Below are 21,254 nucleotides of genomic sequence, written 5' to 3' on the forward strand. Positions count from 1 at the left end.
ACTTCCCTGGCAGCGTCTTCTCCAGCCCAGTCCTGGTTCCCTCACTGAACCGCAACTGCCATTAAGGCAGAGACTTACTGAGCACCTGGGAAGCAGAATATGCCGGGGGAACGGCCAGGGGAACAGTCAGACCCAAAGAATCCCGGCTCCACCCTGTACTCGTCCTTCCAGTGGAGACAGGAGTAAGTTACACACACCTTCACAAGATATCGGGAGGATTCGCTGATTTAATACGATAACGTAACGTAACTTAACACGGAGCCAGCAGATAACAGTATCTGTTAGTTGTCTTTTCTACTTCCTGTTTTTCCCTCAAAGCGGGTTAAAAAAAAAAAAAAAAAAAAAAAAGCAAAGCCCATCGGCGGCAACAAACAAGCTCAATAAATATTTCCTGATCAACTCACACATTTATCTGCCTTTAATTGTATACATGAAAACTAGGGGACTTTCCCGGGTATTAATTTTTTTTTTAAATAACCACCATTCAACCCCAAACAGTAAGTATACCTATGATGTTTCACAAACGGTCTAATAAAACACGAAGAAGGCTGGTGTTTATGACCCTGGCCCTGGAGTCATTTCACCCAATCTGAACAAGCAGTTCCATTCGATTCGACTTCACCAAGGCACAAAAACCAAGAGCACGTGCTTTCTGGAAATTCATTTACTGCTTTAAAGTTTTTAACTGTTCAGCAGTTACAGAAAAGTTTTAATCGAAGAGAAAAAGATTTACATTCCAGGGACAAAAGAAAACCTGACATGATTCTCGGTGGGTCTCTAAAACTCAACCACCCCCGTGAGCGCGTATCTTTACCGACCCTTCGTGTCCGTTCAACACGTGCACATCCTGCGGTACTTACTAAGCACGTATTTGCACGTGCATTTTCTGTGTCAGGGCTACTTTGATGTGGAGCTTCTTAACAAAGCTAACTGAATTTGTCCAGTGAAAGGTCTCACGTTTTTTGGAAAACCAAAGCTGTTACACTGTTTCCAGATCTGCCTCCAAAGCTGAACGTGGGTGTTGGCAGCTCTTCAAAAAGTTCAAACCCTGTCAGACAAGATTAAAATATTTTTAATAGGGGCTGAGTCCCACAGCGAAGGGAAGTCTGTATTAACGAGGTACCTGCGAACCTTTCGCGAAACTCTGATTCCAGACTCCAAGTCGCGACTGAATTTCACGTGGTAAATTTTCAATTCCCCTGCGTGCGTCCCCACTGACGCTTTAAACTGAGCAAGCAGCAGCCAAGACCGAAGTCGACCGGCAGGAAAGAGGCTTTCCCTCCTCCCTCCCTTCCCCCACTTCTGGTCTCTTCTCTCTCACACTCTGTATGTCCCTCCGTCTACCGCGGCACCTTGCAGGAAGGAGCCACCGTGTGCAGAGACGATCCCAGGTAGCGGGGACGGTTCTGAGAGCTTCCTCGGTAGCGGCTTAACCCACACCACACACGCCGAAGTATTTAACACCGAAGGGTCAAACAACATGGAAGTGAAAAGGCGTTTGTGGACGATGAAAAAGTTCTGGAGGCGGAGGGCGGTGATGGCTGAACAACAATGGCAACGTACTCACTCGATGTCACAGAGCAGTACACTTCGAAAGGGTTAAATGGCGAATCTTACCTTCTACGCGTTTTACCACAACAAAAAGAGTATGTAACCAAAGATCAAGACCCAAACTGAACTAAGAATCTGGGAAGAAAAGGAAGTAGGAATTTTCAAGGAAGCACCGTGTGGTTTTTAAATTAACATGGATTCAAAAGTCAGGGGTTCAAGTCCCAGCTCGACCACTTCACGAGGTGAAAGATAGGCTACCAGGATCCTCCTTTTCAAAGCAAGGAGGTTACACATGCCAGTGCCCCTACCGACCTCATAGTGATTTTGTAAAGATCAAAATGAGGTAAGGTGGCATTTTCCTGAACTACAAAATAAAATGGAAATTTAACATTTGGGGGCGCCTGGGTGGCTCAGTTGGTTAAGGCCTGACTTCGGCTCAGGTCATGATCTCATGGTCTGTGAGTTCGAGCCCCGTTCGGGCTCTGTGCTGACAGCGCAGAGCCTGGAGCCTGCTTCGGATTCTGTGTCTCCCTCGCTTCTGCCCCTCCCCTGCTCATGCTCTCTCTCTCTCTCTCTCTCTCTCTCTCAAAAATAAACATTTTTAAAAAATGGAAATTTAACATTTTATGATTTTAAACCAGGACAAACAAGGCTGGGAAGTTAACCAGGGTTTTCCTTCAGTGATAGGTCTATTAGTTTGGAGGGTCGATTTTTTTTTCCCTAGGAAAGGGTGGTGTCCGCATTTTCGAACTGCAGCTGAAATAGCTCTGATAAACAGAAAAAATATAACAGGATATATATTATTGCATCAACTGGCCTCTTGTACTTGGTTTCATTGTGCATTCTAACTCACATTCTTAATCAAACTGCACCAAATTTTAACAAATGACCATATATTAAAATGCTCATTAAAACTGATCATAAGAAAGCTTTTCCAAAAAAGGACAGGCCTCTAAATGGAGCCACTGTGCTGGATATACAGGCACAAAATCTATCTGTTTTCTGAAATTTTACACGGGCTTAAAATACTTCATAATAAAAATTTGGAGAAAATGGAGAGGTCTGTGTGAATTTTCCAGGACTAATCTTTTAACTCCTTAAACTAACTATACAGAAATGGGGCGCCTGGGTGGCGCAGTCGGTTAAGCGTCCGACTTCAGCCAGGTCACGATCTCGCGGTCCGGGAGTTCGAGCCCCGCGTCAGGCTCTGGGCTGATGGCTCAGAGCCTGGAGCCTGTTTCCGATTCTGTGTCTCCCTCTCTCTCTGCCCCTCCCCCGTTCATGCTCTGTCTCTCTCTGTCCCAAAAATAAATAAAATGTTGAAAAAAAAAAATTAAAAAAAAAAAACTAACTATACAGAATTGAAGTGATTACATTTTAATAGATACTACACCAAAATCTTAAAAAGCGGTTGTATTCCAGTGATAGGTAACAAATGCTTTTAGTTTTGTTGTTGTTGTTTTGTTTTTGTTTTTAATTTAGGAGAGAGAGCACGCATGCGTGCACGTTGGGGGGAGGGGGGGAGGCAGAGGGAAAGAATCTTAAGCAGGCCTCACTCTCAATGTGGAGCCCGACGTGGGGCTCAGGATCGTGACCTGAGCCAAAATCAAGAGTCAGAAGCTCAACCGACTGAGCCACCCAGGCACCCCACTTTTAGTTATTTTAATCTATATGCTTATGTGTTGGGGTTATTGACATTTTTCAATCTTTCTCATAACGAATTTAGATTACTTTTATGGTAAAATAGGTTTTCGGGAATGTTTTTAATTCAGTAGTTTTAAGAAAGTTCAGTTCCTTGGACATCAAATTAGAACACCCCAATGTCTGGCAAATGATTCCGGTAATCCTCACCAAAACAAATGACAACATAAAATGTTTCTATAGATATGGCTGTAAAGGAAAAGTACAAGATTTCAACAGTTTTATGAACATTTATGTTTCAGATAAGGAAAGAAGCAAAAAGTCTTTAAAGACCGGTAAAGCAAGCTTCATTCTACGCAAAAGGGACCATGGGAGCCAATCTTGAGAAGCTACCGCCAAGACCCTCAGCAGTGATACACGTATTCTGTGAGTGTTGGGTGCCCAACTCCAAACACCATATTCTCAGAGACACATGGCTAAAAACGTCTTCAATTGTACATATTTAACATTTCCTGTTGTAACATTTTGCTTATTTAAATTCTGTATTAAGCTCTAAAACTGAACATAAGTTAAAGTGGTTCTCAGACACAGACACGATTTTAAGGACTCTTTACCAGGCTCAAGTCTGTTCCTCATTATCAAAGACAGACAAATATGTTTTTGTCTGGTGGTTCCAGGGGTAAAAGAGAACACCTGTATTTAAGAACCGGGAAAGAAACTTGCCCTACACAGTGTTAACTTCGAGCATTTATTAAAACTGTCAAGCTTCTGGAACTGGGAAAGACTATGGACACGGGGCCTCAACAGTTCTAAAGGAAACAAATTTAACATGGAAGATAGTAAAATTAATGGCACGAAGTACAGGACAATAAATCACATATAATTCTTGTTTTCCAGAGGCAGTAGTAACGAAACCACAAGCTCACATTTCAAGCCTCAAACACTTCAGGTTTTACATTATATAACGTGCCAAAGTCACTGAATGCGCACAAAAAGACATGTGTTAACTGTGCTCCCTCCCACCGCCTATTCCCTTACTACCAAAAAAGAAAACAAACTCTAAGATAAAGTGCATGCAAAACAGTTATAAATTCATTTCCCATTAGCTTGGGACAACCGAGGTTCAAATTTAACAAAAATTTAGTAGCGTAGCATTTATTATTAATATTCCATCCTAAAAGTTCCTCTCATTTCTTTAAAAAACTCCATACTAATCTGAAAAAGGGACCGTGAAAAAAAAAAAAGCAAACACTAGTTCTGGATTCTCAAGGTACTTTCCCAGAAGCACCTGTGCGCTGCATGAATACATTGGCAGGTAATATATTCCTTAAGATATGCAAGGAACAGTCTGCCAAAGCTCTCAAAATATTTGTGTATAGGCTATAGATTCTCGATTCTCACAAGATTCCCACTTGGTAGACACGGTACTAATTATACTTCCCTAATGGGGCGAAAAACGTTCCCATCTGGGAACCAAAACCATGAAAAAGGAAGAGATTTCCCCAAGAGCTAACAGGTCATATTTCTACTACAAAGTCCCTACCTTTTGTTTCTGTGCCACGTTGAAAATAATTGTTCTACGTAAGCGGAAAAGAGGATAAATCCTAAATACCTGCATGACCATTAGCAAGACAAAGAAAGTATCGACAGAGTGAAAACTCTCACCACGTAAGATGTTTACAAAAATACTACTTGCATTTGTGCATCACCGGCTCCCAGAACACGAGCACCCTGGAGCCGGCACGGTAGGCGTGCTCTCTGTCCGAGTCTCTAAGTAAGAGAGTACGCAGCTTAATCAAGGAACTGAGGTTTCACAGGCTTGTGTTAGCACAGCACCTAACTGCCAGGATTTCTTGGAAAATTTTGGAAAGGACTCTGGGTCTCTGGGTATCATTTCTTTGTCCTTTGCGTACATAGTTAAAAGAGAAGAGAAGCAGGCAATTCCCACAAATGGAAAAGTAAAGCCCTCAAACGCCAAGCGAGAGAAAACCTATTGAAGTACGTTAAACCTGAGGTAAGCACACGTTTAAACAACAGGTGACCATTTACCTTCACTGAATTCGTTTAGCAACTCTTCCTTGGTCCAATTACATGAGGTTATTAGGAAAAAGCCTTTGACGTTCAACACCCTGGAGAGGGATTTCACATATTGCTTCCTCTTCTCGATTGCACTGTCAGGATTAAGGCTTATGGCATCAAAAGTCCCCTTGTCAACACAAATATGAAATCCAGACAGCTCTGTGGAAAGATGCAAAAAGTCTTCTACCTATATTAAAAATCAACGTCTTTGTGAGAACGATTAACATACAGTTTTTACTGAATCTAAGTGACAATCTGTAAAAGGTCATAGCTAAAAGGACCAATTAATTATGATGGCATTTTACATACAACAAGCATACTTCCGACTTTATAGCTAACTTTTATGCACGTCATTCCAAGACCATTAAAGCGAAGATTGGTAAGAGAGACTGACAAGTGTTTCCTGGACATTCCAAATCTCTACAAATTTGGAAACAAATCAAAGCCAGGTGTACTGCCTAATAACACCAGCACATAACGAAGCTCGCAAGCCTGGTTGATGAAAAAGTCATTTCTGTCAAAAAGCAGAATATTGGGGGGCACCTGGGTGGCTCAGTCGGTGAAGCATCCGACTCTTGATTTCGGCTCAGGTCATGATCTCACAGTTCGTGAGTTCGAGCCCTGCACTGTCAGTGCAGAGCCCGCTTGGGATTCTCTCTCTCCCTCTCCCTCTCCCTCTCTCTCTCTCTGCCCCTTCCCCCTTCCCCTCACGTGCAGGCACGAGTGTGCTCTCGCGTGCTCTCTCTCTCAAAATAAATAAACGTAAAAAAAAAAATATTTGACACATTCTTAAAGATGACAAAAAGTATGTGGCACTCAAACGGGTCATTAGAAGGAAGATGCCTTTTGGCTGATATTACTAGCTGTGTGATGTAAACTTGGTAAATCAGAAGTTCTGTGGCCCTGACTCAGCAGCTCACAAAGGAACGAACGGATGTAAGGAACGGCTTGAAGCTTAAGGCACGAAGTGACTCTTTACACTGCAGTGACTTCACTTGATAAGCGTGCGCTTTGGGTTGTGAAAGTCCTACACGAGCACAGCACACTCATTCGCCATCGCCTCTGAACACGTGAGGAGCGTCTGACGTGGTCACAATAATTGGCCAGCAGACTTAATTCTGAAAAGCTGCTTTGAAAAAGTAATCACCTCATGATTATTCACACAAACTTAATGCAGGAACCATAAATAGCATGTTACCGAAAACACTCTGATTTAAAAATGTGGATTTTGTTTCCCTGCGTCTGAACATGGGTTTTTTCCCCTCCTCCCTCACACCAAAGTATTCGGGATCCCTGAAGCAAAAAATGACTACCATTCCTACGAGCTAAGTTTAGAGAAGCTCCTATCCGAAATGTCTGTATAAAAGTACTCATTTATTCAGTAAGTATTTCGTGAACACCTGTTCTCTTCAGGGACTTTCCAGTCACTGGGAACATAACAGTAAACGAAAAAGAAAAGGGACCCTGTATGAGAACACATCTTACGTTCTCTACATCCGATCTTAGCCAAAAGGCCGAGAAGCGATATCTTATGTTCTCTAAAGAAACAGACAAGTAAATGAACTGAACAAATAATTCTAGATAAAGTGGTATGAAGACAATAAAAACAGAATGATGAAGACAGTGAGCGACTAGGAAGAGAAATGGTTTGGAAAACGCAGTAAAGAAAGACCCAAGAAGGTGATATTGGAGCACAGATCTGACTGATGAGAATGAGCCACGTAAGCTAAGATCTGAGACAAGAATATTCTAGGCAGAGAGCAGAAGGTGTAAAGACCGGAAAAGAACAGACTAGACATGTTTCAGGAGCAGAGAGCAAGCCAGCATGACTGGAACACAGGTGACGAAAAGGAAAAGAGGTAAGAAACGAGGGGCTTCGCGAGGCACAGTGGGGGGGGGTTCAGATTCCACTCTCAATGCGATGGGGAAGCCCTTAGAGACTTGTGAGCAAAGCAGCGACACGAGCTGGTATTTTATTTTTTTTTATTTTTTTTCAACGTTTATTTATTTTTGGGACAGAGAGAGACAGAGCATGAACGGGGGAGGGGCAGAGAGAGAGGGAGACACAGAATCGGAAACAGGCTCCAGGCTCTGAGCCATCAGCCCAGAGCCTGACGCGGGGCTCGAACTCACGGACCGCGAGATCGTGACCTGGCTGAAGTCGGACGCTTAACCGACTGCGCCACCCAGGCGCCCCACGAGCTGGTATTTTAAAAGATCACTCCGCTTGACCTGTGGTCGTGGACGGTGGCGTGGCAAGAGCAGCAACAGAGAGGCCAAGTAAGAGGCCACTGTAGCCACACAGGCAAGAAACGATGGAGCCGGGACTCGGGAGAGAACGGTGGAGATAGCAAGGAATGGTCACCTGCCTGACAGGCTCTGAAGATAAAACCAAGAGAATTAGAAGCCACACTTAAAGGAGAGAGAAGAATCAAGGATAACTCCTCGGGTTTGGGGTTAGTACAAGAGGTGAATGGTAGTAGCAGTAATAGAAATGGAAACTCAGAGTTTCGTTTCAGACTAAATGAAGGACTATTAGCTATCCAGGCAAAAGCGTAAAATAGGCAAAATCAAATTTTTTGATCCAGGTAATCCAAAGTTAGCTATGATTTGCGTTTGCAGACATGAAAGAACACACTTGCACACCAGGAAGAAGAGAAAATCACTTCCCCAAGCTGACTAGACTCAAAATTTTAATAGTTACTTAAAAATGTTTCAATTTGGATCTATAATGAACCCTCAATTTATGAGTTCAAAAGATATTGTCAACAAATATATTTTAGAAATGTTTAAACTTTGTAACTTTTATTACAAATAAGTTATAGTAATATAATAGTTACCTTCAGCTTAATGTTAGATAAACCTTCTTTCTCTATAATACTTCCAGAAAGCTGTATTGCAGAAGGAGAGTAATCAATTCCAGTAATATTAGAAAATCCAAATTTTGCCTAGAGACAGAGAAACAATTTTATACTTTAGTTTAAAATGAAGTTTTAACATACTGCTTTGCTTATGAATTATAATATTCCTTTAGGACCGGGACTGTTTTAATAGATCAAGTGACATATACTATCCAATAATCTACACTGTTTAAATTTTATTGTAGATCTAAATAGAAACTAAGAGTCTGAATTTACATCAAATGACAATTCATCTGTTTTTACAGTATTTGATTTCAATTTCAAAAGAAAATTCATTCCCTCAAAGATCATGAGAATGTACACATGATATTTTTACCCTCAAGCAGAAAAATGTAACATTAACTTCTGATGTGGATATGCTCTAATTCACACATAAATCTGTCATTAATTTTACTTAACACAATTAAGTTATACAAATAAATAAAATGCATATGTAGTAAATTCTTGAAAAATTTTCCTTCAAGTGTGATTATAAATTATGCAATTCTACATCCAGCCATGTGATTATTCAACACCTTACACATGTACTTTTTTGTTTTTGAAATGTTTACAAAACACATGTGAGGGCAGGTATTAATATTCTCAAAGAATGAAGGCTCACTGGATCTGAGAGTTTTGGGCCTAAAGCTGTAGTCCCACTGCTTCCTAGCCATATGAATCCACCTAGGGTGTGTGAGCTTATGGGAAAAGTATGATGGCGTCTGTTCCTCACCCCCACCCCTAACACCATGCTGAACATTTTTAGAACAATCAGACTCAAGGTCATTTCAAAGGAAACTTGGAGAAAAGCAGCTGAAAAGTACAGTGTAGTCTAAAATTCTCTTCCTGCTCTTCAATATTTACACAATTTCTTTCCTTCAAAACTTAACATATGCCAACACCATCCATTAAGATTCCCTAGACTTTTCAACACTAAGTGACTGATTCCTAAACTCTAGTAACATGTTGATTGTTTTGCACAGAATTTTGCAACCTTTGACTATTTTTCTTTTTAATCTAAAGGTCTTTGATGCCAACCTCCTACTCTTTTTGTTTGTTTTGTTTTTGTTTTTTGGGGTTTTTTTTTCAGTCTTCATTTAGTTTTTTAATTTACATCCAAGTTAGTTAGCATATAGTGCAACAATGATTTCAGGAGTAGATTCCTTAATGCCCCTGACCCAGTGAGCCCATCCCCCCTCCCAAATCCTCTCCAGTAACCCTCTGTTTGTTCTCCATATTTAAGTCTCTTATGTTTTGCCCCCTCCCTGTTTTTATATTATTTTTGCTCCCCTTCTCTTATGTTCACCTGTTTTGTATCTTAAAGTCCTCATATGAGTGAAGTCATATGACATTTGTCTTTCTCTAATAGCATAATACCCTCTAGTTCCATCTACGTTGTTGCAAATGACACCAATCTTCTACTCTTAAAGCTGTCTCACTCCATGCTCTTCGAGATCTTCATTTTCTCCCAGTTTCCCTCAATTCCTTCCCCATCAGGAACCCAGGATAATTCTATTAATAATTGACTCCTACCAGTTCCCTCTTCTCCCATGTCTGTTTGTTCTTATAACAGCACTTATAAAAATATCATATATAGACGTTTTAGGTTTTTAGAACAGTCATCCAAAACCTCAAACTATCTCCCAACATTTTTCACATTTGGTTTCTGGTACTCAGAAGAAAATAGGCAGACATTCAAGGAAATAACAAATGACCAGAAACCAAGGGGGAAAAACTGATATTAGAAAAAGACCTACAGGAGGGGCGCCTGGGTGGCTTAGTCGGTTAAACGTTAAACGTCCGACTTCCGCTCAGGTCATGATCTCGCGGTTTGTGAATTCGAGCCCCGCGTCGGACTCTGTGCTGACAGCTCAGAGCCTGGAGCCTGTTTCAGATTCTGTGTCTCCCTCTCTCTGCCCCTCTTCAGCTCACACACTCTCTCTCTCTCTCGGTCTCTCTCTCAAAAATAAATAAATATTTTTAAAAAATGAACAATCAATCCCCAAAACTATTTCAATAAAAATGTCAAAAAAAGTAAAGACACCGTCTCCCCCAAATCAATCAATTCAACATTAACAGAATCAAGAAGAAAAATCCTCTAATCATCACAGTGGATATCAAAGGAAGCAGCTGATCAAATTCAACCCCCATTCATGATTAAAAACTAGGAATATAAAGGAACACCCTCAATCTGATAAAGACCATCTATAAAAACCTATAGCTGACATCATATTTAATAGTGAAAAATAGAAGCTTTTCTCTTATACTAGGCAGTGTTAACAAGGCTACCTGCCTTCATTCTATTCATTTCTATTCAACAATGTATTCAAGAGCACACAGCATTTCAGGGTGCCTCAGTGGCTCAGTCGGTTATGGGTCCGACCCTTGATTTCAGCTCAGGTCATGATCTCATGGTTCATGTGATCGAGCCCCCCCATCAGGCTCTCCGTTGGCAGTGCAGAGCCTGCTTGGGATTCTCTCTCCCTCTCTCTCTCTGCCACTCCCCCACTTGAGTGCGCGCTCTCTCAAATAAAGAAATAAACAGACTACATAGCATTTCAATAAACAAGACATCAAAGTTGGAATTAAAGAAATAAAACTATATTGCATTACTATATTTGAGAAAATCAAAAAGAATCTATAAATAAACTATCAGAATTAATTTCTGAATTACTGGATACAAAATTAATAGAAAAACCTGTCGTTTTGTTTCTATTTCCTAGCAATGAACTATTAGAAAATACATTCTCGGGGCGCCTGGGTGGCGCAGTCGGTTAAGCGTCTGACTTCAGCCAGGTCACGATCTCGCGGTCCGTGAGTTCGAGCCCCGCGTCGGGCTCTGGGCTGATGGCTCGGAGCCTGGAGCCTGTTTCCGATTCTGTGTCTCCCTCTCTCTCTGCCCCTCCCCCGTTCATGCTCTGTCTCTCTCTGTCCCAAAAATAAATAAACGTTGAAAAAAAAAAAATTAAAAAAAAAAAAGAAAATACATTCTACAAGCATAACAATAACAGCTGCAACAACAAACATCTAAGGATCAAGCCAAGAAAAGATATGGAAGACCCCTACAGAGAAAACTACAAAATATTACTGGTAGAATATAAACAGCTAAATAAATGGAGGAACATATCATGCTTGTGGATTCAGAGATTCAATACTGTTAAGGTCTAAATCCTCCCCAAATTCAATGCAATCCTAATCAAAATCCTATGATTTTTTTTTCCCCCAAAAGGTAATGAGTTTAAACTTTAAATAAATATGCATCCTCCCTGAATTAATCTGTAAATTCAGGGCAACCCTAATCAAAATGCCAGGTGTTCTTTTTTTTCCCGGAAAGTGACAAGATTATTCTAAAATTTAAATGAATATGGAAAAAGCTAACTAACAACAGCCAAGACAACAATGGAAAAGAGATCAGTGTTGGAGAATTGACATCAACCAAACATGAAATCAGGACAGCAAGGCACTGGCATATAAGCAAACAGTCTCAAAGGAATAAAACAGAGGATCCAGCAACAGACCCAAGCACACACCACTATATGGCTTATAACAGAACTGCTGGGGGGAAAGGATGGACATTTCAATACATGGTGCTGGGTTACCTGGATAATCACGAGGAAAAAAATAAACCTCAACCTTTACCTCACAACACATACAACAATTGATCAGAACCTAAATGTGAAGAAAACAATAAAGCTTTTAGAAGAACACACAGGAAAATATCTTTATGACGCTGGGTAGGCAAGGTTTAATACACAATATTCAAAAACACTAATAATTTATTAAATTATATATTAAACTAGATGCACTAGATGAAGATACTGTCAATACAACGATCACATGCCCAAAATATATAAAGAACTCCTACAAATCAATAAGAAAATCACAGGCACCTCAATTTTAACATAAGCAAAAAACTTAAACAGGCATTTCACCAGAAAGAATAGCCAAATGGCCAAAACGCGTATGAAAAGATGCTCAACATCTCTAGTCACCAGGAAATAATAAAACAACGAGATACTACTACACACCCCCGAGAATCACTGAAATCGTATAATTTCATAATCACTGTTATGCCATAATCATAATTGTATAATCACTGGCAAGACCAGGTGCTCACAAGAATGGACTTCTCACACACTCCAGTAGGAGCATAAACTAGTACAACCGTTTTGGAAAACTGTTTAGCAGTATTGGTAATAATCCAGTACTAGAAACAGCCCAAATGTTTCTCTATCTACGGGAGAACGAATGTATAAATGAATGAATGACTAAATAATTAAATTGTGGTATTTTCATATAGTATAATGAAATGAACAGTGAAATACTGAAAGCCATGTCTGAAAAGAGGAACCTCACAAATCCAAGTTCAGCAGAAGCCAGATCAAAAAAAATAAAGCGCATAACCGTATTACCATTTACGTCACGCCAAAAACAGGTAAAACTCAATGTAATGGACAAAGGACAATTTTTTCAAAAACTGATGAAACAATTCAACATTCATATGCCAGAGAAAAAGAACCTCAACCAGTATCTCAAGCCTTACAGAAAAATTAACTCCAAAAGAATCACAGATCTAAACATAAGAGGTAAAACTTTAAACTTTCAGAAGACAACATAGGAGAATATCTGTGTGACCCTGGGTTAGGCAAAAAGTTCTTTATTATGACAACAAAAGCAATCCATGAGAAAAAAGTTAATGAACTTTTTTTTAAGCTTCATCAAAATCAAGAACTCCTACCCTTCAGAAGATACTATTAAGAGAATAAAAGAAAAGGGGCGCCTGGGTGACTCAGTCAGTTGAGCATCCGTCTTCGGCTCAGGTCATGATCTCGCATTCATGGGTTCGAGTCCTACGTCGGGCTCTGAGCTGACAGCCCAGAACCTGGAGCCTGCTTCAGATTCTGTGTCTCCCTCTCTCTCTCTGCCTCTATCTGTCTCTCTCTCTCTCTCTCAAAAAAATTAAAACGTTAAAAAAAGAATAAAGAAAGAAGCCAAAGAATGGGAGAAAACACTTAGAAACCACCTACCTGGCAAAGAACGTATATCCAGATTACATAAAGAATCCTCAAATCTTAACAGTAAGTAAACAAACAACCCAATTTAAAAATAGGCCAAAAATGTGGCACCCATTTCACCAAAGATACGCGAATGGCAAGTAAGTACGTGAAAAGGTGCTCAATATCCTTAGTTATTAGGGAAACGCTAATTCAAACCACAATGAGAAACCACTACAGCTAATCTCAAAAGCAGCCTAACATATGATGATAGACATCAAAATAGTGGTTAACTTTAGAAAGGAATGGGGGTAAGGGGGGGGGGGGTGCACAAAGGGGCTACTTCTATGGAGCTAACAATGTTTTATTTCTTGATCAGGTTGGTGAGTTACACAAAGGGTTCATCTTGTAAAACCTATATACTTAATGAGCACTTTTCTACATAAATACATTTAATAAGTTCACATTAAAAAAGAAAGTAACTTCCTGTAAAAGACTACCTATCTAGGTGGCTTCACCAGTGAATTCTACCGTTTTTTTAATTCTTTTTTTAAAGTTTTAACTTATTTATTTTGAGAGAGACAGAGACAGACAGAGAGAGAGAGAGAGAGAGAGAGAGAGAGAGAGAGAGAGAGAGAATGAATGAATCAGGAAGGGGCTGAGAGAGATGGTAAGAGAGAAAATCCCAAGCAGGCTCTGTGCTGTCATTGCAGAGTCCAACACAGGGCTCGAACCAATGAATCATGAGATCATGACTCAAGCCAAAGTCAGACACTTAACCAACTGAGCCACCCAGGCACCTCTCTACCAAACATTTAAGGGGAAAAAAAGCACTAATCATTAATAAACTCCTTCAATAAATACATTTTTATTCAGTGACGCTGGCATAACCTGATACTAAAACTTAACAAGAACGCTACAAAAAAGGAAAATTACCAAGACAATCTTTCTCATGGACAGAGTTGCAAAAATCCTAAACAAAATATTAACAAACTGAATCCAATAATATATATAAGTTGGGTTTCTTCCAGAGATGCACTTAACATTTGAAAATGATCAGTGTAATTCACCAACACGAATAGCCTAAAGAAGAAAACTCATATGATTATCTCAAAGAGATAAAGGAAAAACATTTGACAAATTACAAGATTCATGAGAAACACACACATACACACTCTCTCTCTCACACTCACTCTCTTTTAGCAAAGGAGGAATAGGAGGAAACTTCTTTAATCTGGTACTAACTGATCTACAAAACAAATAACAAATTTACAAGCTAACATCATACCTAACAGTGAAATATTCAAAGTGATCTCTGAAAGGGGGAAAAAAAGACAAGGAAGTCTTCTATTATCACATCTTTTCAACATTCTACTAGAGGTCATAGACAGTGTAATAAGAGGAAAAAAGTTATAAAGGCTTGGAAAGGAAGAAATAAAACTGCCATTATTCACAGTCTGCATAATTATATAGTTATCCACTGAACAACACAGGGGTTAGGAGTGCTGACACCCCTCACAGTCAAAAATTCGCATTTAACTTTTGACTCCCACAAAACTTTACTAACAGCCTACTGTTGACTGGAAACCTTACAGATAACAGTCAACACATATTTTGTACGTGTATCACACACTGTATTCTTACAATAAAGTAGGCTAAAGAAAAGAAAACGTTATTAAGAAAATCATAAGGAGGGGCATCTGGGTGACTCAGTCAGTTAAGCATCCAGCTCTTGATTTCAGCTCAGGTCATGATCTCATGGTTCATGAGTTCGAGCCCCGCATCGGGCTCCACGATGACAGCACGGAGCCTGCTCTCTCCCCCTCTCTCTCTGCCCCTCCCATGTTTGCACTCACTCGCTCTCTCAAAATAAATAAATTTAAAAAAAAAAGAAAATTATAAGGAAAATACATTTACAGTACCGTATATATATTTATTAAAAAAAAAAACACACAAATGAGTGGGCCTACATAGTTCAAACCCATGTCGTTCAAGAGTCAACTGTATATGTGAAAAAATCTAAAAGAATCTACTTAAACTACTAGTTTCAAAGGATAAATCATTAGCCTTTACAAATAAACCATTAAAATCCAAAAGAATCTACAGGTAAACAAGAGAATGAATAAATAAAACTGCAATATAATTAAATATCATACAGCCCTTTCTTTCCGCCATCTTGGAACCTGTGGAGGCCTGCTGGGAGCAGGACTCCTAAAATGACAAATATGTCTGGAAGGCTGTGGTCCAAGGGTATTTTTGCTGGCTATAAGCAGGGTGTCCAGAACCACAGGGAGAACACAGCTCTTCTTAAAATTGAAGGTGTTTATGCTCGAAATGAAACTGAATTCTATCTAGGCAAGAGATGTGCTTATGTGTACAAAGCCAAGAACAACACAGTGACTCCTGGTGGCAAACCAAACAAAAGCAGAGCAACCTGGGGGAAAGTAACGTGCTCATGGAAACAGTGGCATGATTCGTGCCAAATTCCGAAGGAACCTTCCTGCTAAAGCCATCGGCCACGGACTCCGTGCGATGCTGTACCCCTCCAGGATCTAAACTAACTGAAAAGTAAATAAACAAAGGTGTAGGTTTGTAACATCTTGTAAAAACAAACAAAAAAACTTTACACAGCAGTGAAAATGAATGTGCTACTCCTACACACAACTTGAGTGACTCTCACAGAACGTGTAGAAGACACTAGAAAGAATATACACCCGAGTCTTCCATTCATACATTCAAAAACAGGCAAACTGATCTTTTGATGTTAAAATTCTTTGTGATTAATGGTTACTTCTAGAAAGGAAGGAGGGAGTAATTTAGAAAGGACTGCCGGGGAGTTCAGGGGAGTTTTCTAGAGTCTATAACACATTACCTCTTGACCAGGGTGATAGTTCATAGGTGACCATAGGTGCGTTCACTTTGTGATAATTCACTGAGCCACACACTTTTGATTTGTGCACTTTAACACATATATGCTACACCCTGATGTTTCAAAAACATTTACTATAAATTTTTCTAATCATAGTCCACTGCTTAAAACATTTTAATGGTGGGGGAAAACAAAAAACAAACAAAAACCATTTTAATGGTGGGGCGCCTGAGTAGCTCAGTTAAGCGTTCAATTCCTGATTTTGGCACAGGTCACAATCTCACAGTTTGTGGGATCCAGCCCCATGTCAGACTCTACACTGACAGTGTAGAGCCTGCTTGGGACTCTCTCTCTCCCTCCCTCTCTGCCCCTTCCCCACTAGCACTCCTTCTCTCAAAGTACATAAATATATAAAAATTAAAATGTGGGGGTGCCTGGGAGGCTCAGTTGGTTAAGCATCCGGCTTCAGCTCAGGTCATGATCTCACGGTTTGTGAGTTCAAGCCCCGTGTCAGGCTCTGTGCTGACAGCTTACTCAGAGCCAGGAGCCTGCTCCAGATTCTGTCTCCCTTTCTCTCTGCCCTTCCCCCGCTCGCTCTCTCTCTCTCTCTCTCTCAAAAATAAACATTAAAAAAAATTGCTAATAAAAAAAAAGTAAAATGTTAATGGCTCCCCATAGCCTAAAAGTAAAATCTAACCTATTAGGCATGACATGTACGGCTCCTACCTTTAACTTAATCCTCAACTCTGTCCATCTCAAACATACACTTTATATTCTAATGTACCAATTTATTTACAGTCCCAGTACATGCTATGCTGCTTCAAACATTCACGTCTTCTTTTTTTGAGATTTTTTTTTTTTAAGCAATCTCCACACCCAACATGGGGCTCGAACTCCCAACCCCAAGATCAAGAGTTCTCATGCTCCACCAACTGAGCCACCCAAGCACCCTCAAACCTTCATGCCTTTAAACATTGTTTCCATTGCTTGAAATTTTCTCTCTTACACCCCACCCACACTCACTACACTCTGCCTGTGCAATTTCCATCCAGCTTGGATATTAGCTCCTCCAAGACCCTTCCTACCCCTTTTCCCCAAAGCTAATCATTCTTTTCTACCCACAGTTATCTAATATCGCACACGTCAAGCTACAGTGTTAACGGTTTCTGTGTCCACCCGTCCTCTACTAAACTAGAACAACTCAAGCACAAGGTCTACATTTTCAGGCTGCCAGTGCCCAGCACAAGCCTTGGCCCGTGGAAGTCATTCAACAAATTTCACCATTGTGTGTATACCCATACAAATTAAGACAGCAGAGCCATCTAAGAGGGAGTGTATTATCATTTCCACCATAGTACATGCCACAGCAATGAGCACACTACAGGCACACAATGATCGTTTAGTTAGTAGTAGAACCTGTGCCGAAACTCAGTTCCACGGACAGAATACTCTTTTCAAACCATACGCTCACCTAAGATAAAGTATTTATGTCCTACCAGAAATGTAAAAAGGCTTCTTTCTTTCATACACACAGATTTCCAGAGTTTTGAGCTAGAAGAAACCAATTAAGATCACCTAGTCAAAAGTTTTCGGAAAGAACCTACACCCAGAGAAATTAAGTGGCTTGCTGAAGCTCAAGGTTAAGGCCAGAAGGGCCAAGACGAGCGCTCAGATGCCCTGCTTTCTCACAATCCACGCAGCCTCCTTCCGTACCATGTGACTTCTCAAGGAAGGTGGTACAACTGCTCTGCTACTTTAGACTCGCATGGTTAATATCCTCATTCGCAAGATTTGTTTTTAATTTCATTTTAAAATTTGGCTTTAACACATGAATACTAAAAGTACCAACAAGTTCAACCAAGAAAACACCATTTCCAGTTCCAATATCAAGCACTGAAGCGTCCAATGGAATCTCGCGTTTTTGCATCCACCTTATTAGCCGATTCATACTCTCTTCTCCAAACCTATTAGAAACAGAGAATCCGTTACTCAGATACCAAAGGAATACAGAGCAAAGTTTACAACTAGATTCCATTTAAGCAGCTTATTCAATACGCTCAAGTAAGTCTTTGGTGAAAGTAAGAAGTAGCATCTGTGACTACTTAAACTTCACCTCTACTAGTACTTAGGAGAAAACACCCCCAATGGAATAGAATAGAATAGATAAAGTCAATATGCTACTTATTAATGTTTCTCTACATCAGCACTAACACTCGTGTATGGCTCAAAATTTCATCGCTTATTGAACAAGGACAATCACAGGATGACAGTAACTTCCTAATGCAGGTTTCCCCCCTCTAACCGCAAGTAGAACATTGCTATGAAACCTTTCCTGTGGCAAAATGGCACAAAGCAAAGAAGCAATTACCAGTAATTTATACGGTAAAATTTTGTGAGCATTCCCAGACCCCCAAAATAACCTCTCTTAGGCCTAATACCTTAAGACATATCTTGCTAACAGATGCACAAAATAAATCAAGAAAAAGCACAGACGCTCACAGACACTGTTCAAAGCTACGGCGGCTTGATGCTGGGATGCTGAGTATAGTTCCCGGGGAAGGAGCTTGGCAGCACAACTCTTGCTGCTAGGGGTGTGCACTGCCTCTCTAAGGGCTCACTGCAAGACAAACGGTGAATGCTAGTTTTGTTCTTCACCTTTTTGTGCAAAAGTAAAAAGCTTCAGGCACCTGGGTGGCTCAGTCGGTTAAGTGGCCAACTTCGGTTCAGGTCATGATCACATGGTTCGTGAGTTCAACCCGACGTCGGGCTCCGTGCTGACAGCTCAGAGCCCGGAGCCTGCTTCAGCTTCTGTGTCTCCCTCTCTCTCTGCCCCTCTCCCACTCATGTTGTCTCTTTCTCAAAAATAAATAAACATTAAAAAAAAATTTTTTTTTTTTAAAGTAAAAATCTTCAGATTTCTTTCACGTACTTAAAGGTACTAATGTAAGTCTTTCATAAAACCTGAGGGGCATAATGTGCATTTTCAAAAAGCTGGGGGATACCTGCATAGTCATCCAATTTAAGTCTGGACCATTAAAAGTCGGAGAAGAGACTCTTTAAATCTACCCACTAAAGCTAGAATCAGTTCAAAGTTCCCAAGAATTTTAGGCTGTTTTCCTTTGGGATAAACACTTAGAAGACACACACACACACTCGCTCTTCTGAATCATAATTCCACTATTTTTTCTAACTCACCAGATTTCTCCTGTATCTCCATATTCTTGGAAAGTTTGCAGTTCTCTCTCATAGACAGCATCCCAACTATATAATCAAATGCAAAGCAAGATTCTTGAATTAAACTGCATTACGAATTAAATATGTTTCTAATACATCCTAAGTATTTATGACAGAAGGTTAAAACATTATTGTGTTATCAGGAAGTGCACATAGATCAACCCCTTAACATCCTCGTGTTAAAAGAACGAAAGAAACAGACAAGCAGTGTAAGTTTACACTACAATACCTGATGTATTAAAAACTACTATAGGTTTTACCTTTAAAAAGTGTAAGCAAGTATTTGTTCCAGGATCCCTAAGTCCCAAACACAAGTCCAAAACTTGACTGTACAAAGTGTCATTACAGCACATTGCAGTCTAAAACATGTAGACGCAAAGGTTTTCCATCAATACGCTGGTTACTCAAGAAGGAAATCACCAAACATAAGCTCTGCCTAAAAGTTACTTGTAAGTTTAAGATTTACTCCTTTTAAGTACAGTTCCCCGTCCTCATCATTTGCCTTCTCTTGCTACTTCATCTCCCTAGAATCGCCGCTCCCTCTTACCCCTTCAACTCAGCCCATCCTTACCTTCCTCTGTCATTCGTTCATCCATCTATTAATTCGTTCAGAATTACTGAACATCGATTTGGTCAGACCACTTTCTTCTACCCCAAGATGCCCCACCATCTCCTCGCTCTCTCCTCCGGTCACCCTTCACTCCCACCCTTTCCAGCTCCGACATCCCTACCCCATCCCCTAAGCCTTAACCGTGCCCCCCTTACCCTTCCCTATCCCCACTACCGTCGACCCCGCCTCCTCGCTCTTTCTCCAAGCCTGCCCCTCGGGTTCGAGACCCTTACGAGGCCTCCCCAAAAGCTTCGGAGAGCATTCCGCACCCCACGATCCCTTTATACAATGACCCCTTGAAATGCCCCTTAACCACCTACAGGGTGGCCCCTCGGGATTCCAGCCCATCAATCCCCCCGCCTTACCTTCCACGCGCCACGCCCCCAAGGTCCTCCCCATCTTCCGGGGCCCCATATCCCTCCCGGTCCCTTTCCCGGGGCCCAGCCCTGGCGGTGCCAATCACGCTCCCCCGCGGTACGCCACACTCACTGCTCTCGGGTCCCCAGCGCCGACGGGGCAAAGCCATCCCCTCCGGGACTGCCCCCTCGGGACCGCGCCGCGGCCCCAGCGCAGCCGCCGCCGCTGCCGCCGCCCGCGCCAGAGTTCATCCCGCTCCGCGACCCAGAGGGCCGTGGGGCCCGCCATAGAGACGAAGCACGGACAGAGCGGACTTGTGGACGGCGCCTCTAGGCGGCGGGAGGCCGCCCACTCTACTGCTCCCGGCTCGGCTTCTTCAGCTCCGTTCTGGTCCTGGGTGCGGGTTCCCACGACCAGGCGTGGAGAGACTGGGCCTCGCCTCCCTCTCTGCCCCCTCCAGCCAGAGTCAGATGCACCCCCTTTCTGAAGTGCCCGCCTAAGCGCCACCACATTTGGGGACTGCAGTTTGTAAGGGACTGTGAAAAAGATACATCCAAAGTGGAGTCGGTTTTGCTAACCTTCACCGACGCTTAACTAACCCAACTTAACTGCAGCTTCAACCTCTCCTAGAGTGGAATTTTTTTTTTTTTTTAAGATTTTATTTTTGAGTAACCTCTAGACCCAAAGTGGGGCTCAAACAACCCAGAGATCAAGAGTGGCCTGCTCTTCCAACTGAGCCAGCCAGGCACCCCTCCCAGGAGGGGAATTTTAAACCAATCAATCTGGAATTTTCTGGTGGGCACTAGTGAGGTAACCCACCTGATAAGACCCCCTGCCTTCCCTTAAGGGAAGGTGACCTTGCCTGAAATAATGCACTTTTAAAATTATTATTATTTTATTGAAGTATAGTTGACAGTCAATGTTACATTAGTTTGAGAGGTTGAAATAATCCATTCATAATTTACTAGTCCCACCTTTGGCCTGTAAAAACGTTCCATTTTGTACAACTCCGAGCTCCC

General features: G+C 41.2%; 1 protein-coding gene and 1 pseudogene across 2 annotated transcripts in view; one reads left to right on the top strand and one right to left on the bottom strand.

Moving 5' to 3' along the window:
* Positions 1-20,517, bottom strand: part of EEF1AKMT2 (EEF1A lysine methyltransferase 2) — a 38,982-nt gene extending 18,465 nt beyond the window's left edge. Inside the window, exons 1-6 of one of the 2 annotated variants that reach the window (XM_045439170.1) lie at positions 20,368-20,517; positions 19,230-19,295; positions 17,884-17,998; positions 8,112-8,219; positions 5,242-5,458; positions 647-1,048 (exon numbers count right to left, since the gene is read on the bottom strand). In XM_045439170.1, coding sequence (XP_045295126.1) covers positions 954-1,048; positions 5,242-5,458; positions 8,112-8,219; positions 17,884-17,998; positions 19,230-19,295; positions 20,368-20,486 — 720 coding nt within the window. In that variant the 5' untranslated portion in view covers positions 20,487-20,517 and the 3' untranslated portion in view covers positions 647-953. Of the gene's footprint in view, positions 1-646; positions 1,049-5,241; positions 5,459-8,111; positions 8,220-17,883; positions 17,999-19,229; positions 19,296-20,367 lie in introns of those variants that run through there. The other variant, XM_045439171.1, reaches the window with a different exon arrangement.
* On the top strand, positions 15,391-15,761 carry LOC123577181 (annotated as a pseudogene).
* Positions 20,518-21,254: the final 737 nt, after the last annotated feature.

The sequence above is a fragment of the Leopardus geoffroyi genome, chromosome D2 (genome assembly GCF_018350155.1).
Source record: "Leopardus geoffroyi isolate Oge1 chromosome D2, O.geoffroyi_Oge1_pat1.0, whole genome shotgun sequence".
Classification (NCBI taxonomy): Eukaryota; Metazoa; Chordata; class Mammalia; order Carnivora; family Felidae; genus Leopardus; species Leopardus geoffroyi.